At 31.6% G+C, this 19,813-nt stretch overlaps 1 protein-coding gene across 3 annotated transcripts in view; it reads right to left on the bottom strand.

Annotated features, from left to right (window-relative positions):
* The window catches only part of LOC145242383 (ubiquitin carboxyl-terminal hydrolase 5-like), an 86,885-nt gene extending 67,299 nt beyond the window's left edge, over positions 1 to 19,586 (bottom strand). The window contains exons 1-3 of one of the 3 annotated variants that reach the window (XM_080105399.1): positions 18,992 to 19,586; positions 4,308 to 4,433; positions 1,884 to 1,941 (exon numbers count right to left, since the gene is read on the bottom strand). In XM_080105399.1, the coding sequence (XP_079961525.1) occupies positions 1,884 to 1,941; positions 4,308 to 4,433; positions 18,992 to 19,090 (283 nt within the window). In that variant the 5' untranslated portion in view covers positions 19,091 to 19,586. Of the gene's footprint in view, positions 1 to 1,883; positions 1,942 to 4,307; positions 4,434 to 12,743; positions 12,774 to 18,299; positions 18,385 to 18,991 lie in introns of those variants that run through there. The other 2 variants (XM_080105400.1, XM_080105401.1) reach the window with 2 other exon arrangements.
* Between the last annotated feature and the right edge of the window lie 227 nt (positions 19,587 to 19,813).

Below are 19,813 nucleotides of genomic sequence, written 5' to 3' on the forward strand. Positions count from 1 at the left end.
GAAAAAAATGTGACGAAATGCATATAAAAGTAGTTATATGCTCATGTTATTTTTTGCACTACTTTTTCAGTAATTGTTTGAAATTTGCCAGATAAGTATACTTTTGTGCAAGGAATCTGAATATGGCACTGAAAATCTCCAGAAATTAATGATTTCCAAGTAATCTGCAATAAATGCACATAAATGTTGCAATACCATAAAAATTCCATGTATCCATTAAAAGAAAAGAATAGAACTCAAAGTTTTAAGAACTTATGTACAAGAAGCTGAAATCTAATACTAGGTTTGTCCTAAAAATTAATAGATTGTAAAATTTATTTGGTATTATTGTAGTTCAAAGATTTCTATTTCAAAATATGAGATTCTATCTTTTTTAGACAATTGCATGTGAATACCTTGAAAAACTTGACAGAAAGAATAATAACTAAAAAAAGAAAAAAAAAATTTAGAATTTAGAGTGGGAGATCAGTCTTGCATATAAATTTAATGAATAAAAATAAATAAAAATACCAGCGATGGTTGACGTTATGTTGTTTTGAAAAAAGAAAAACCGAATGAATTTATAAAATGGTGATAAACGTTTCGTCCCTATTGCAGTGGACATCTTCAGGATATTAAAAGGAAAAATGCAGAAGAAGAAAACGATCATAGACCATACGTAAGTGAAAAGGAAACAGTGTCAGAATCCATACCCATATCGGGAAGGAAACTATAAATGTGTGTGTATGGGAAGGTTGGGTTGTTCAATGTCATATATATATATATATATATATATATATATATAAAGGCTCAAGAAAGAGGGGGCGACCCCATCTTCGCTACAGGGATGTCTGCAAGCGTGACATGAAGGCTTTCTCGGTGGACAGGAATACATGGGAAGCCTCTGCAGCTGACAGAACTGCCTGGAGGAAAATGATACGCCAGGGGATTATCATCAGCGAGAGGACCCTCCATGTTGAAAACGCTGCAAGGAGAGCTAGGAGAAGAGCGAGTGTACAGGCGGAACAGCCGGACGAAGCAGCAAATTGCATAACAACCTTCGTATGTCAAGGCTGTGGCAGACTATGCAAATCAAGAATTGGTCTCTACAGTCACACAAAAGGATGCATACAGGCAACATCTTAATACGGCGCTGATCCATAGTCGTTTCGACTGACGGATGCCACACACACACACATATATATATATATATATATGTATACACTTTTAAAAATACGTTATTTAAATACCTATGTACACTTTTCTTTTTTTTTCTCTCTAATCTTATTCATTTTGTTTAAATTATTTAAGGAAAAACGGTTTGGGATAATAGTACGAATTAACCAGGATTTGTCTTTATATTTTGTTCTTTGATTATTATTTTCCCTACACTAGGGGTTAAATGGTAGATATGTAATGGTATATAGGGAAAATAATAATCAAAGAACAAAATATAAAGACAAATCCTGGTTAATTCGTGATATTTTCCCACTATTAATATATATATATATATATATATATTAAAGCCCTTCAGAACTAAAAATCAAAAACAATAGCATACAACATTGTATAATCACTGTTCGATATATTACAATCTAGTTGTACCTATTTACAATGCCTCCCCACGGGATAGAGTTAGACACCAGGGTCGTTTTTTAACGTGGAGAAAAGGTACAAAAGTAAAAATTGTCTCAGTCGTGAAGGATTTCTCCTCCACTGAAAGACAATGAGAAATGGAAGTGCCGCATCTAGGGTAGACAATTTATTAGTAAACACTCCTGCCATTTTTTTTTTGTTTGTATGTTGTAATATTGTATTCTGGACAATTGATAATATTGCTAGTGTCACATTGAAATGTTTCATAACTACAAGTCTATAGTGGTGACAAAGCAGGTTTTACTTACCTATGGCTAAGCGGGTGGGTTTCTTTTGTGGGGGAGGGTCTTCTGAAGTCTTGCGTATCTACAAAAACAGCACAAAACAAAAAGAGATCATCTTTATTTAATACACCCAGAAGGCGGCATTCTGCTGGGGATTATTCATTATTCCCAGGAAGTTCATTTTAACCAAAAATGTGTTGAATTCTCTCATGATACATCTGAGAGTTTTAATTTTTTTCATTTTATAAGCCATATTGATTTAGGTCAGAGACAGAGCCTAAGCTCTTTCTTTACAGGATTCTAGGATTGTTTTACAAGCACTTTAATGGAATGTGCTCCAATTAACCTGACCTTAACCTTAACATAACTATTCCCGATCAACCTCACAAGCAACAAAATTCCACCTCTTCACTGAAGAAGTCATCAGATGATGGAAAGCATTATACTCTAATAGTTTATTTCTTTGAACTACTAGCCTTTGAAATTCCCTTCTCATTCCCTGTTACCCTGACTGTACTAACATGCAGAAATTTAAATGTAATGTGAAAAGACATCTCACTGTTCAACTCCTTACTTCGGATGCTCCTGTAGATAGGTATGGTCTCTCAATTCACAGTCACCCTTTTGTCTCACTGGCAATGTGCTTTGTTTGGGGTGAAGGTGTATGTGAATCCCAGCATAAAATTTGGTCACTATCCGATGACATTTTAAGTTGCATTAAGTAGCAAATAAACATCATCGCTAAAATTATTGAACAAGTCATGTAGCACTCAGGGTTGTGAAGTCAAAACATAAGGTGTGATGATTTCAAAAGATCAAACTTTATTTTAAAATCTCCCAATATTCAAATTGCCTGTTTATTCTTTTAAGATTCAGAAAACATTTTTACTCCAAATTCTTTCCAACATTCTTACAAGTCAGACTACAAATCCTTCCAACACCTTTGATGCTGCAAGCATAATAGCACTACCATGGAACAATTCCATGATTTCACACCATAACAAAAGATCTTTGGTCAGAATCCTGCTCCATAGATGACATATAGCAGTAGTTCATTCTTTTTTCTTGTTTTCATTCATGCTGATTACAAGCATAAAATCATTTGGGGTTTAAGGAAAATAATGCAGAATCTAGTAATTTTGGAAAAAAGATTTTATGCTTCAAATTATTTATATCTTCAAATTTATTCATGCTGTTTCATTTGGTTGTTTTGTAAAAGAAAATTGACGTTCCTGTTTTTGGCTTTACAGAACAGGATTGAGTTTTACAAAGGGAAAGGGAAAAAAATCCATTTTAGATTAGGAAGCCAGTATCTTCAAGCAGTCTGATTTGGTAGCAGCAGGTTGTTAGCATGTGTATAAAATGAAAGGGTGTTACTAAATGAATATGTCCATACATATGAATGAAGAGAAAAAAAACTGGTTAGAAAGTTTACATGGTTGTCCCATTAATAAGGAAAACGAGAAGAGGTCATACATGAAGCACAGCATGAATGTCCTTTCTGCAAGGAAAGACAAAGAGTCCATATATGAGAATATTCTTATATACACAAGTGTTGAAGTCAGACTTTATGTAGATAGATGTGTGTTATCCTTGTACTAAGTTCACTTGTGTGCAGTGGTAGCCATGTTGGATCTCATCGAACTCCAGAGCCAGATGACTGTGTGTGTGTGTGTGGGGGGGGGGTCTATTGTGTCCCAAGAGAAAAGTTTGTGGGTGTTGATCTGCGCAACATTTAAGTCATATGTTGTTGATAGTGCCGTGTCCTGGCCAAGAAAAGAGAAAGAGTCTATCTGGCACTCCTTTTTATCAACTTCGGTTGTGTACTCATCTCACCTGAGAGATAACCTCTGATTGAACAATCCGAAAAAGTTAAATGCTTGTGCTAATCAGCGCTAAGTTTAGAAATTGTAATTTCACCATGTTGCTGTTTGTCACATGCTGCTACATATTTCCTTCGATAAGTCTTTTCAGCTTGTGTTTGCTCTGCCATCTTACCTGGCAATGAGACGTGGTCCCCAAATGTTTCTAATTGGCAACAACTGTAGCACAACGATCAGGTGGATAGGCAGCAACCAATTTGAGGAAAGAATTCTTTCGCCATACTTCATCGAAAGCTTGGTATTGGTGAGATTTTGGATGCTTTATGCACTTGGCAACTCAAAGGTTTCGGCCATGTATAGGGTGCCATTTTTTGTAGCATCCATAACATGCTTGATGCTGATAGTATAAGGGAGTAGACCAAGGAAGACCTGGCTTGAGTGAATATAAAATGATTTCACTTCATGCAGTATGATGGCTAAAAACCTTTTGGATCAGATTGCATAGAGAGCGAAGTAAGACGTTGCCTCCAGTGTTGCACACTCCAGAGTCAGGGACACTCGCAGTACCTTAAACAGCAAAATCAGAGGATGACTATAAAATAACCAACTCAAATCTCATACTTACTGCTTTCCTTCGTCTTTTGATGTGCAAAAAGACGGTATTGTGCGTTTTCTTGCAATGGTGTTCAACATGCTGTTTACCAAGACCTAAAAACGTGTTCATACAAATGTAAAGACCAGTGGGACTTTCCTAGAATTAAATTTAGAAAAATTATGGAAAATTATACAAATAGCAATACATTATTCAGATTATACAAATACAATATATTATTCAGATTATACAAATATACACATTATTTTAATTATACAAATATATAGTAATAAAATTATAACTTCACGGATGCATATGTTTTTATTTCTCACATAAATATAACTTTGGTTTATCAGCTAAGTTTTCCTTTCTAGACTTCTCCCTTTTGCCTAAGAATTCCACTTTTAACTGTTGACTAACGACAGTGCTTTCACTCTCATTGTCTCTCAGCATGTACACTTGCTTCTTTCTGCAATCGTCTTCCTTCCACCACTGCTGTTATACTTAAGTTTTAAGCAGATCTACTTGCATGCAAATTATGAACAAACATAACTCCAATCTTCATGCACCTTACATCTCTTACAAATGGCCGCCACACACCATAAATTGAACTGAGTAATTGTAAGCATTTTTCATCACAAATACACTTTACATTTTGTTTTTTTAATTGTTATGGAAAGGTTATTTTTTTAATTCAATAGCATAAATCAAGATTTTTGTTTAAATTCTATAAAAATAAAAAAATACATAAAAAATAATTTAATTTTGTAAAAATGCATCAAATTGTATATCAGTTCTTATTTAAAAAGAACGCTCTGTCTCTTTGCTTGGACACTAAGCAGATGGCATGTAACTAGTTTTTCCTCATTATGAGAAACATGATATAAATCTTCATTTACTTTATGCGAGTCTGCCCATTGTAAACATGGCGAGCTGCATCTTCTATAAATATAAAAGCGAAAATGTATGTATGTATGTATGTATGTGTGTTCGCTTTTTCTGTGTGTCTACAAAAGGCTTCTTTCAGAGAAGCGGTCGGTCGGTTCACAACTTTTTAAAACTTTTTATATCACATATAAATCGTAATATCTCACAGTTAACAACAAAGCTCGCCTGTCTATTTAATTTGCTCGATTTCGGGAAGATAAATATTCAACATTTGTTACTCGCCGCATGTGAGTTAGTCTTTTTCCTATAACATCTTGGGGGGGAAAAAAAAAAAAAGCGTTCAGCAGTAAATACTATCCTGCAGTCAAACTTGACCTCATTAACTCATTAAAACGGGCACCTGCTAAATCCAAGTAATTAAATAATTCAAACATGTTTCTATCAGCATCTTGCGGTGGGGCAATGGTTAACGTCGCATGTTTTTTTTCCACACTTTAATTTACAACTTTGCCTCAAGGGTTCGGGTTCGATCCTCATACTTACTTTTTTTTTTTAACCTCACCCCTCCTCTCGCTAGTCTTACATAAAACTGAGTTCCTTAATGAAACTAACAAGCTCATCAGCAGCCGTTTGGAATTTATAACACAGAACTTTTAAGGAATTGAGTTCTAAACAAATTCCAGACACTGGAAATCACAAATTTAAAAGAAAAAGATTGCATCTTGGCCAACTTTCGAGCTACAAATTCAACAAACAGGTCATTGCAAATTTACTTGGCAATCACAGAAGTTCCCAGTATCAAAAAGTGGTTGATGAGTAATGGATAATTTCTGTCAATGTTGTGCACACAGTGAAAATGCTCTTCCACTGGTCTCATTCAGACTATTTTCCATAGAATTGTGGAGACTTCAGTGAAGAACAGGAAGAGTGCTTTCTGTTATGAAGGAACACTATCAAAATGAATGGGATATCAACTTCAACTTGCTGGTGCCTAGAGGAATGTGCAATTTGCTAAGCACAAACAGAATATGCCATTCATCAACAAGTAACTTTGTTCACTATACTCTCTTGCTATCTATTCAAAATATTTTGTGAATAAATCAGTCATATTTTCAATATTGCATTTTCTTCACCTTATCAATACATCAGAATTTAGAATTTTTAATTTTTTTATTGACCTGATTGGGTAAAATGAACGACTTTATGCATTTATTGCAAAAAAAAAAAAAAATGGTTTAAAAATCATGCCATACATGTTAGACTTTGAAAACTTTGCAGATCAGAATAATCAGTACGATTTATTTAAAATCAAAATTCTTGTTTGTCTTGCTACCATATGCTTTTAATAAAGTAGTATCACATTTTTAATTTTCTTTCAATGAAATAACCTGGATTAAAAGACTCAAAATTTGCCTAAGATTTAATTATTTACATACGTAATAATTTTTGTTTCAGATAAACTTTAATTAAAAGTAAACAAAGTTTCTAAGCCAGATAATTTTGTTGTAAAGATGATATACAATAGCTCAGAAATTGTATTTTTTAGGGTTATGACATGCTGAACATATTGGCATTAAAATCAATTCAGTGTTACGTATAAAATTAAAAAAAACGTGTGTTAACACTGGAAATTTGGAAGTTCAACTCAAGGGAGGTAACTATTTTACTAAAGTAATTGAAAAAAATTTTTTTTTTTACAATTACTCAAATGTTTTAAGAAAAATGACAATATCGTTGCATTTTATATATTTTTATATTAATGTTGTAAAACTGTTACATTAAATAAAGTAGTTGAAAAAAAAATCATTTTTCTTGCAGTTCTTAGTAAAACAAAGTTACCTCCCTTAAAACAATGAATTAAGCTTCCGAAATGTCCACTTTTTAAATTAGTACATATTCTAGAATACCAGCTTATTTCCAATATGGTAAAATGTTCAATAAAAATGGGAATGGAAACTAGATCCAAAAAAATGAACATTGAAGTCATATAAAAACAATTTCTTTAATATAAAATATTTTTTTCAAAACAATTCTATTTTTATGAATATTGTGTCTTAAATTATTTTTATATAACATAACTAGAATTCATTCTAGAAAATTAAATAGGGCATCACACCAAAGTTATAAGTATTTTGCTGTGGTAATGTTTCAAATAGGCTACTTGGTAGAACCTCAAATTGGAGAGATCAACGTTTTCATTTCAGAGGATTTTCTTTATTTGTTGGGAATTTATTTACTCTTAAAAAAAAAAAAAAAAAAAAAAAAGTGTTTTCCAGAACTCACCCTATATTAAAAACTGCGATTTATGTACCTGTGCAGAAAAATCTGTATGTGGAAAAAAATATATCATATTCTAAAATCATGTCAATTGATCAAGTAGTTTCATTTTTATTTAAAAAATCAAATTTGATGGCTAAATGAACAGCGACGATATCACATCATCGTGAAATCATCCAAATCGAGATTTTAGAAAGCTATTCTTAATATGGAGAGAGGAGGGAGAATTGAAAAAGTAAAATTCATTTAAAAATGATTTTTTTTTATTTTTTAAAAATAAATTTACTTGATCAATAGGCACTACCATTTTTATGTGAATTTTTCCAAAATGTACACATGATCTGGTGACGTCATCAATTGACATGCTTGATGCAAGCCACGGCGAACAATTTTTTTTTTTTTTTTTAAACTATTATTTACTACTGTAATTTAATAGGAATTTATTTTACATTCAAATAGTTTACTTAAAGATTAAATTATCGAAATGTAAAAAAAGATTCACTATTATCGTTAGAAAATCTGGGGGTTTTCAGTGGGGATGAAAACATAACAAAAATAAAATGTTACATGACTTTTTTGACATCTACGGAAGAGCAGAAGTGACAATAAAATAGTTTGTTAGTTCGCTACACATGTTATTTATTTATTTATTTAAGTTTTCGATACTTTGCAACGATTTAAATTATTTATACCAAATACTACTTGGGAATAATTTCCCCTTTTACCAGTTTGGTGCCTCCGACCACTTCATTATTACTAAAATTAAAAATAAACGTTAATGAAAGAAGTTGAGTATCTAAAATTGGAAAAAAATATTTAATAAACTTTAAAATTAAATGTAAAACACAAGAAAAAAATTATAAAAATAATTTACCAACTTAGATAATTTGGTTACTTTTTAGTAAACACTAACAGAATAATAGAGTTAAGCTGTGAAGTTTTAGAATGGCGAACGCAACTCCGGGAGTGAATGTTTTCAATCAACCAGTTCATTTTTGTTCAGTCCCGGCTTCCGTATTTTATTTCATAAAACAAGACATACAAGAATATCACAGTGTATGTACAAAAACTGGATTTTACGCAATATTAATTTTGAATCGGTTTTAATCCGGCCATAAAATAGGTGGCAAGAATCATGTTCATATTATAACTTTATATTTTAAAAAAAATTTCCCATGATTAAAAAATCTATGTTGTAGCGGACATTTGGAAATTATGGAATTTTAATCGTTTTAATCTTAAAAATCAGTTAATTCTTAAGAAGTTACTTTTTCTTGGCAATTCAACTGATTATAGTATATACTAATTAGAAAAGAACGTTATTAAAAAAAAAAAAAAGAAAATATTAAATTCATATCAATTTTTTAATTAATTGCAACTATAAGTTTTTGTTCAATACGTGTATTTAAACTTTAAAAAAAAAAAAAAAAAAAAAAAAAAAAAATCAATATTTTTTTACTTATTTGAACTCTTATGTTTCATAATAAATAGAAATTTCGATAGATTTAAAAATATTTTGTTCGAATTTTGAAAAAAATAAATAGGGAGTGAGGGGGAACACGTACTAAAAAAATATTTCCCCTCATATATTTTACGGAAACTGCATTTATATGTAATTTCATCCTAAAATGGATAAGTATCGAAAATTTCACGAAAATCTGATCATTAGTTGATTTTTGCTAGATTTATTAAACACGGGTATGTTTTCACGTTCGGAATGTCTACTACATGGGAACGTTATTTTAAAGCGCCAATTATGTAAACAAGATTTTTGTCTCGTAATTTCATTATTTTCGTACGATGAAAAAAATTTTTTTTTAATTATTACTAGTTTAGCTTGCCCTTCTTTTAAATGGTACAAAAGTTATATTGATAATATTAATTTATAATAAAGTTACATCGTGTTACATATAGGGTGGGGTGATTCTGTGGTGACTTTTGGCAGTCCCTATTGATCAATATATGTGATTTTTGCAATACAATATTTTCACACGGGTACCTACATCAAACAGATTTTTTCTTTATTTTTATTTTTTTAATACCAGGAGAATTCTGGACAAGCACTAAAAATTTCGGGTTTGTGTTACTATAAACATAGATTAAAAAAGAAAAATGGTTAAAAAAAAATTCAAATATATAACAAATAAATGTTATCAAAGACAAGATAAGTTACTCTTCTACCTATCTGAAACAGTTTTTAATGGTTTTACTCACTTTAAAATGTGGAATCTTTCGAAAATCATAGTGTTTATCGATATATTTTAAAAAGAAAAATGGCGGCGTGCTCGCTGTTGAATACGGTAGGTTTGGGAAAATGAGTTCAAACTAAATAATTATACAAAAAACTCCCTCAATATATGTTACTGTGACATGGACGGACATATATTCGGTGGATTTTTAACAGTACTTTGTATAATTTGTTTGTTTGAACGCATTTTCACAAACTTACCGTATTTAACAGCGAGCACGCCGCCATTTTTCTTTTTCAAATATATCGATAAAAACTATGATTTTCGAAAGATTCCACAAGTGACTAAAACAACTAAAAATTTTGCAAATAGGTAGAGGAGAGGAGTAACTTATTTTGCCTTTGATAACATTTATTTGTTATATATTTGATTTTTTACCATTTTTTCAAATCTATGTGTTAGGTGTATCAGAAAACGGCCATTAAAAATAAGAATTTTAATAATTCAACTTACTATTTTTTGAAGCGTATAACTACTTGAAAAATGTAATTCAACCCTTACTTTTTTTTTTTTCAATTAAAGGAGCAAAGACCAAAGTTTTAAAAAATAACAGGTTTAATAGTAAATTATGCAATATGTTTTTTAAAGAGGTTTTCTTTAAAAAAGATATAAAGAAAATCAACATATTTTGACTTGCTTCGATATATATATATACATGCCAAAAAATCGCTGACCTATAAAAAAAATACTATTAAATGAGTAGTTCCATTCTCCATTGTTAAGAATTTATCCATATTTATATTTTTAAATTCCATGTATTTTTCAAATAAAAGGTTTTTTTAAAGCGAAGGTCGTAGACAATCGCATTTTCATAACGTGATTTGCGCAACAAGCTTAAAGGCTGCTCCTGCTACTATGAAATTTATCAACTATGGATCCATCAAAGGGACATAATTAATGTCTCTTTTTTATTGCATGTGTTAACCAAAATTAGTATTTTTGGTCCTCTGCAGTTAAAAAAAAAACACACACATACATACACTTATAAGCTTTTCCCCATAAACAAAAAATCCAGTTCACCGATTTTTTTTTTATTATTCTCTTAATGAAATAGACAAGTTTTTGATTGATATATTTTAATACTTCTTTATCGACTGAATTTTTTTTTTTTTTTAAATATCTAAAAAAAAAAAAATAAATAAAAAAATAAAAAAATTGAATGAAATAGAAAAAAATTGCCGTTTTAGCGTCCGGTATTTACTTGACGATATAAGCATAACATGAGCTTTCATAAAAAAAAAATAAAAAAAAATCAAAGTGGTTTTTAAAAAAAAAAAAAGGTTTTACACTTTGGACTTTACAGGTAAATTTCCAAATTTTTTTTTTTGTGTTTTAAATTAGAATATTTGCTTTATTGATCTTTTATTTTCAATTTGTGATCTATAAAACTTTAGGTACTTGTACAGTTTAGTCAAGACATCAAAAATGAAAATATCGAAAAAAGTTTAAATTGTATGTATTCGTTATGGAACGAAGTTCTCCGAAAAAAAAATTTCACTTAAGTTCATCAAGTAGTTTTTTGTTTTTTTTTACAGCTGAAAAACACGTTTTTATGAGAGCGCGTTGGATTAAAACAAAAATTGTTTGAATTTTAGAAATGCCAAACTCCAGTTAATACTTTAATACTAGCTTTTCTTCCTAAAAAATCGAACATTTTGCTCGGTATCATAACAAATTGCTTTTTCGCTGTAAAAAAAAAAAAAAAAAAAAAAAAAAAAAAAAACTACTTGATGAAATCAAGTGAATTTTTTTTTTTTCGGAGAACTTTGTTCCATAACGAATACATACACTTTAAACTGTTTTCGATATTTTCATTTTTTGATGTCTTGACTAAACTGTACAAGTACCAAACTTTAATTATTAAAATTTTAACAGACATTTCAAAATGGGGGGGGGGGACTTTTAAAAAAAAAAAAAACGTTTGTCTAAAATATTATATTTGGTTTATTGGAAAGAGCATAAAATTTCCCATCGACCCTGAAAATATCGTAAAAATTGAACCAATAGAAAAATTGATAGATTTTTAAAGTTTAAAAATTGAAAAATATTTAACTTAAAATTCAATTGATTTCATTACGTAAAAAAAAAAAAAAAATGGCTGCATGAAGGCGCGCCGGCATTTTGTAAACACTGTTTTTTAAAAAATAATATTTCTATTTTTTTTAAACACCTTTAATAGTTTATTTTGAAAGTATATTCCATACAGAAAATAAACAACTCACTTTAAAAAGAGAAATTACGAGTTTTTTATATTTTATTCGCAGTTTTCTGTTAGGGGTGTCAAAAATTCCTCCAAATTTTTGATACACCTATGTGTATAATCTACAACTACTTGGCCTTTTGGTCAAGATCAAAACTTTATTTTTTCACACATGCACACACACACACAAAATTAATATATATAAAAAAAAAATGCATACACAAACACACAGACAACTGTCTATAAATTGTAAATATATTTTTGACTCTTAAACGCTGGGGATTTATTAGTTAGTTTAAGATCCATAGAGTGAATGAGGTATTTTGGTAAATGTTGCCAGTCAAGAGTAAGACTCCAAAGTTTACATTTATTACTTTTAATCACTTTAGTCACAAAGACCCTGAACCCTTCCCCTCCCCAATTTCTTGTAGGGCCTTGTGCCTGATTTTGTTGTTTTAAAAATCTTTTCTTTTTTACTGAATTGTATTTTCAAAATTTTTAAAAGCAATAAAATATATAAACAAGATCAAAGTGTAGTATCTGTTCTTCAGATGCTGCCCTTCCATTTTTTGTTCTCTTGCGGTGGAGGATTAGTCCTTCACGACCGAGACAATTTTTTATTTTTGTACCTTTTCTCCACGTTAAAAAAACGACCCTGGTGTCTAACTCTGTCCTGTGGGGAGGCATAGTAAATAGATACACCTATCTATGCGTATAGTAACACAAACCCAAGCTTTTGAGCTATTGCATATCGCCTTTCTGAAAAAAAAAAAAAAATTAGCGGTAAATTTTTACTTTCTTTGCACCTTAATCACCATGACTTTCAGCTATGCTGAAAATGAATATCGCATTTACATTTAGCACAAACATGTAGTTTTCCGTATATTAAGCAATGTAATTCCTTATGTTATCATTGGTAGCCATTTTATACGTGCAAGCGCGTTTTTGTTTTGTTTTTTTATAACGCGAACATTTGGCGAGTAATCGATAGTATCTCGGGTACTCCTTCGGCATTGGGTTCCATGGCGACCAGAAAAAAAAAACAAGCGACGCTCCCTTCCTGACGCACGCAACATTTTCTTTATTTACTGACGTTGCCGTAGTAACTAGACGATTATTACCTCACGTTTACAGACATTTGTTTTTAAATTTCTTTTTAAATGACTTATCGGCAGCCTTCAAAATTACATTTTACATGCAAGAAAAACACAAAAACTTATCCTATTAGGTAGAAAAGTAACTTCTCTTGACTTTGATAACATTTGTTAAAAATATTTGTAAAAGTGAAAAATTATCAGTAAATGGTTTAGTTATTTTTTTCATTTTTTTTACCTATCCGCAAATGCTATTAAAAAAAAAAAAACGATAAAAAGTCGTCATTTAAAAAGAAATTTAAAAACAAATGTCTGTAAAAGTGAGACATTAATCAATAAATGTTTAGTAACTTTTTTCTTTTAATATTCATAAAGAGTAAAGCTTTTTTTTTTTTTTTCAAAATAAATAAATAATGTGACAAATAATCGTTACGTGCGCATGCGTCAGGAAGGGAGCGACGCTTGTTTTTTTCTGCTGGTCGCCATGGAACTCAAAACCCAAGGAGTTCCGTATTTCGAAAAACGAAAATAAAGAAATCAGTAAATTTAGACGTTTGCTGGGTTGAGAACTGTGTAACTCAAATGCGGTCGAGCAAGAAATAAAGCATCGCGATCACGTGGGCTGTTTGTTCATTGGCACGTGGTTGTCGAATATACCGAGAACCAAGTATGCAATCATTTGTTTTGAAATTTCACCAAAAAAAATAAAAAAAATAAAATCAAACGTTAGGATTTCTTAGTTACGTCGTCAATGTAGATAAATATGTCCTCTTTTTCCTTAATTTAAGAGCACAATCGAACCGTGATACTAGACAGAGTTCAATTGTTTGTAAAAATAGGATCGTTGAAAATATCTTTCAAATGTTGGATAAGATTGATTGGGCTTAAATTGTATTTCTCGTCCTTAAATAAAATTCTTATTTATTTTTAAACATTTAGCATTATCAAATTTTAGTATCTGTTCTGCTGTGTCTCTCTCAAGAGGTTTTCTTCCCAAGCATTATCTCTTATTTTTTATAGAATCACTCCCGTGGGTACTCCTTGGGCGTTGAGTTCCATGGCGACCAGCAAAAGAATTTAATGAGTAACTGTTTACTTTAACTACAACAGAACACCGTAAAGGTTTTCGGGGTCGCTGAGCGCTGACAACAAATCTGATATTCAAACCCGTCGCAAATTTACCGTTCGCACTATCTATTTTGTGCCAACTCATCGCCATCGTTTATGCTATTCTTACATGATGCGTTCGCGCATGGACGCGCATAGTAAAGTGACTTGTAAGAATTTTTTTAGCAGACATTAAAAATAACAGGAAAGTTTTCAAAAACGAAATGTGGTTCATTTTTGTGTTACGTAGTTTTTTATGCTTTTTTAATTGATCTAAAAAATTAAGTTTTCACGAGCGGTCTGTCTACAAAAGCATTTTTATTTTTCGATTTTTAATTTTTTTATTTTTTTGGGAAGGTGGGGGTTCAATTATAAAACTCGTACAATATTTAACAGGTGCTTCTGCAGTTTAATTTACCGTTTTTCCGTAAGTAACGCGCTGACATACATCGAGCAGAAGAACTCCATCGCCCTACCCCCCAATGTAAACAGAATTTTTGTGAAAAATTAAACAGTTCTTCTTGGACGTACCTGGCTCTTATATAGATAGAGAATTGCATCAGCAGTGAGATATCTACCGGATCGATAGAAAGATCCCACCATTTTTCCAGCGGCCTTGGCAACAGATTTGATGTACTTGTTCCATTTCAGATCAGGAGTAATGGTCAAGCTCAGAAGCTTGTCAAAACTTGAGGCCTCCTGAAGACGGGAGCCATTCATTTCAATTGATGCCAGATGTGGATCAGAATGTTGATGATGTAAAGAGAGAAGCTTGGTTTTAGATGCATTAAAAGTAACCAGCCACTCCATTCCCCATTGTACTACGTGCTCAAGATCAGAGGAGAGAGAATCGGAGAGAACTTGGTCATTTACTGTCTTAGATGTGCTACCATAAATGGTAGTGTCGTCAGCATAAATGTCTACAAATGATGTAAGGATGTGATTTGGAAGATCATTAATATATATCAGGAAAAGAGTTGGGCCCAGGATGGATCCCTGAGGGACACCAGCATTAATACTGTGAGCTTCTGATTTTTGCCCCTCAACTACTACTCTTATGAACCTATCAGAAAGAAATGATTTAATAATTGAGAAGACATTTCCAGCTATATCATAGCTAGAGATCGTGTGAAGTAAACCTTTATGCCATACCCTTAGATATGTCAAAAGCAATTGCCCTAGAAAGGTTGCCTCTGTCGAGAGATTTGCTAATCCTATGCGATATAACTGTAAGCACATCTGCTGTAGATCTAGCAGAACGGAAACCATATTGAGTGTCACTAAGAAGGTTATTTTTGTTGAGATGGTTGATTACTTCTGTATTTAACACAGATTCTAACAACTTACTCATGACGCACAGGAGACTTATTGGCCTGTACTGAGAGGGGGATGAGCGATCACCTGAATTCTTAAATACAGGGCATACTGATGAGATTTTCCAGGGAGATAGGAAACTATTCTCCTTAAGACAACGTTTAAACAGTTTTGTAAGTATGGGCGCTAGTTCAGGTTGAAGTTTTTTGAGTACTATAATTGGAATACCATCAGGGCCAGTTGCTTTACTGGAATCAAGGTTTTTGATTAGCTTGGCAACATCACGTACAGATATACGTATATCACATAGTGTGTTTTCTGATACAGGAGGAAATATTGGGGGTTGGCGGTCTTGGTCGCAAAGGGTAGAATTAGCTGCAAAGTTCTTGACAAAGAGTTTGGCTTTGTCTGATGCTGACGAGATTACCTCAGGTCCATTGATAATAGTTGGGATGGAGCACACGCTTCTGTTCAGGATTCTGTTTGCTATTTGCCAAAACTGGTGGGAACCAAGCCGCTGCTCAGCTACTTTGGACTTAACGGATTGCGCATACAAAAATAAAAGGTATTTGTTTAGTTTAACCAAGATATTAAACAATTGAAAATATTGAAAAAAAAAAATTATATAGTACATACCCGTTACGGAATTAAGTTAAAAACATTTCACGGTAAATATGACTATCGGATTAACCCTCGCTATCACCGCTAAAAAAATTGTCCGCGTCCATCAAACTTAAACACCGAACCGGAACTCGAAATCGAAATGAAAAGAAGTTTATTTTAATTATTTATTTTGCTGCAATTATTTTTTATTCATTATGGTTCAGGTAAGCATTTACCAGAAAAGATGAATTTCCCCTCTGATTTCGTTATCTTTCTTAATAAAATGAATTGTTAATTCTTTTTTTCCATGCGTACTTGAATAAAATTAATTGAAAATTAAATGAAATAACGAAATAAAAAAGAACACTAATAACAGGGTAAAATAGGTACGCATGGAAAAAATAAGAATTTTATTTCATTTTAGTAAGAAAGATAACGAAATAGTAATTCGTTCTTACTAAAAGGAGTTATAAATAAAAAGCAGTCAAAATACTGTTAAAAACCCGCCGAATATATGTCAGCCTATGTCACGGTAACATATATTGAGCGAGTTTCTAACAATATTTTGTCTGGTTTTTTATTTATAACTCATTTTCCCAAACTTACCGCCTCAAAGAGAGAGTCGGCTGCCATTTTAAATTTTCCAATACATCGGTTTTTCAAGCTGAATAAACGTGTTGCGTTAAATAAAAACTAAAAAAATATTCAGTTAGGTAGAAAAGTAACTTATCTTGTCTTTGATAACATTTATTTGTTATATATTTGTTTTGTGACAATTTTTTCGAATCTATGTGTATAGTAATACAAACCCTGCCATTTTTACCTAAATTCATTTATTTCATCTCAAATATTCACTTTTTACGAGTTGTTAGCCAACAAGATGGCATTCTTCATGGAAAACAATGATGAATGTCGGCGGTTATTTTCCTGATTCGTAATAAAAAGAGAGGTACTCATACATTTATTGATCCGTGCTGAAATAACATTTAAAATGCCATTCTTAACATGGAGAGGGTGTTTTGTATCTATTCTGTTCTTTAACCTTACAACTGAACAAAAAAAAAAAACTTTAATTAAACTTGGAAATACGATTTAAAAATAGCGCAAAAAAAAATTAGCACCAAAAAGGGAATATTTTAGATGAAATAAAAAGCATTAAAAACTACTTAAAAATAAAAACATGCGCCAGGCAGGTAGAAAAATATAACATTTATTTATTTTATATTTGATTTGGCCCATGAACTTTGTTATATTAACTGCACAATCCCCTCCTACTTGCTACCAAGGCATTCCCACGATTTAAAAAAAAAAAAAAAAAAAAAAAAAGATTAATTACCCTAAAATGCTAGAATGGATCGGAAATGGGGGCCCCTTTTACGTTAAGTTTATATTCTAAACTGATCGCAGACTTAAAATTTCTTTTCTTTCCACTGTTTTTTTTTTGGGGGGGGGGTATTTTTTTACGACCTGCCCAAGTGTGTAATATAAACACCCCCAACCTACACATGTTAACAGCTTTCAGAATAAATACCCCAACCTCGAAAGCCGTTCTTAACATGGAGAGTAACGGTGTTTATACTACGCTGATGCAGGTCGTAAAAAAAAAAAAAAAAAATACCGGGTTTTTTTTTTTTTTTTCGGGTGTTAACACGTAAAAAGAGCTGGGTTTTTTTTAAATATTCAAATTCGTATCATTTTTAGGTATTTTTTTCTGTCTGAGAATAATTGGTTGATTGCCTTCTTATTTTGTTCACAGGTTCCAGTGTTGAAAAAAAAATGTCGAAATTTCTAGATTGTGACGACTTCTCGTGTGTCTATATCTGTGTGTTGTGCTGTTGTGGTTATCGCCTTTTCGAGTTCTATAATGAATTAAAACGAACAAAAGAGGGAGTATGATGACAGACCGATTTACAACACTTTAAATTTCTTTGTTCTTCGTTTTGTTAATTGTTCGGCACTTCTACAGTTTATGGGTCTACTTAAATTTAGAAACCCATTCTTAAGATGGGATGGGAGGCTTTAAGCATTCTGTATTTTTCACCTAAGAATTTAATAAACTAAAGATACCCAACCAACTGAATCTAACTTGAAAATCCTATTTAAAAATACCTATCCATAATACTGCAGAAATATTCGGCGTTGCCCGAAAATCCCTATTTACTAGTCTCCCCGCCACGATTTTGATGTCAGGAAAATCCAGCTCCACAAAAAGAGACTCTGGATTGGAACAAATTTATTGCCGCAGTCTAGAACTACTGACAAACTATATAAAAAAAAAAAAAAATAGGCTTACGGGTAAGAAAAAAAGTTCCATTCAAATTCTGTAGAAGTACCCAGGAACTAGCTGTTACACTTCCCCCCCCCCCTAGGTCGTGTTTTTAACAAATTATTTTTTAAAACAGGATTTTACAATATATGTGTGGATTTATTAGTTACATACAAGTGGAAAGAAAACTTACACACACGAGATCTTGTTTGATTAGAACAGGTTTTCTTTGTTTTTGTTTTATCGAAAAAGAAAAGCCTAAGTTGGCTTCTTTTTTATTTAGTTTGAAAACAAATCAAAATTGATTTCAGTTGAATTAAATTGAAACCAAACTATAGTGCATGATTAGAAAGCAATTGATAAATAACTTAGCTTTACTACAAGAAAACCACCAGGAATACAGCAGTTACGGCTGCCGTTGCTGCTTTTAAACAACTAGACAAACCCACACAGCAAAAACTTTGAAGAGAGCCTTAGTAACGTTGCTCCCTTAATTTTATTTCCTTTTTGGAACTTGAGTGAGATTCGAAACCTCGATTACAGAGTGAGCGAGGGATTATAAAGTGGAACTGTATATATATATATATATATATATATATATATATATATATATATATATATATAGAGAGAGAGAGAGAGAGAGAGAGAGAGAGAGAGAGAGAGAGAGAGGGGGATTACAGGAATAAAGAGAAATATGGAGATTTTTTTTTCTTACTTACCGGCGTATCAAACGAATAGGCACATTCATCTTTAAAGACTTTATCGCCTCCAAGGGGGATTTTTATCTTATTCAGATTATCATATAAAGGCCCAGACATTTTTATATATATATACTGTTTCCGTAATAATTTAAGAAACGAACAAAAAATTAAGGTCGCTTTCAATTTTTTTTTTTAATATATATATATATATATATATATATAAGGTGCAAGGGCCCACCTTTTCGATCGATTTTAAATCAAAGTCGCCTAATAAATATACAAAATAAATTCTTAAATTTCCAGCAGTTTTCTTTTCTATTTTCCAAAACGTTTTTGTTTTTTTTTCTTTTTACAAGATGTGTTGTTTTAAAAAAATCCGAATAGTAAAAACACAAAAGCAAAAATAACAACGTGATGTTTTTTCTTTTACAAGAGGGCCTTCAAAATTGCTCCTTTATTTAGGTTTTCCGTTCTAATTGCAAGCATCGTGCTTTTCTTTATAATTTTATCCTCAAGAATAAATAGCTTGCACTGTTAATTATCCTCACGACATCAAATCTTTCTGGTAGTTAGACTATTGGGTCTCTGTTTACAATATAGTAATTTTTAACTCTCCGTTTTTTTATTGTGTTTTATTTATTTATTTATTTATTAAGCAGCTCAAGACACTTGGAGTTATCTTTCCTTGACGTGATTCAACAACTAATCAGCGGTAGCGTCATAAAGTGGCAACGAGACAAATGTTTTGATTGGTCAATAGCGCGAATTTTAAATACTTAGAGTACTTTTAAAAATCTCATTTCTCTAGACAAAATGTACAAAACACCAACAATCTCATAT

The sequence above is a fragment of the Euprymna scolopes genome, chromosome 21 (genome assembly GCF_053919585.1).
Source record: "Euprymna scolopes isolate OS-2025 chromosome 21, ASM5391958v1, whole genome shotgun sequence".
NCBI classification, from domain to species: Eukaryota; Metazoa; Mollusca; class Cephalopoda; order Sepiida; family Sepiolidae; genus Euprymna; species Euprymna scolopes.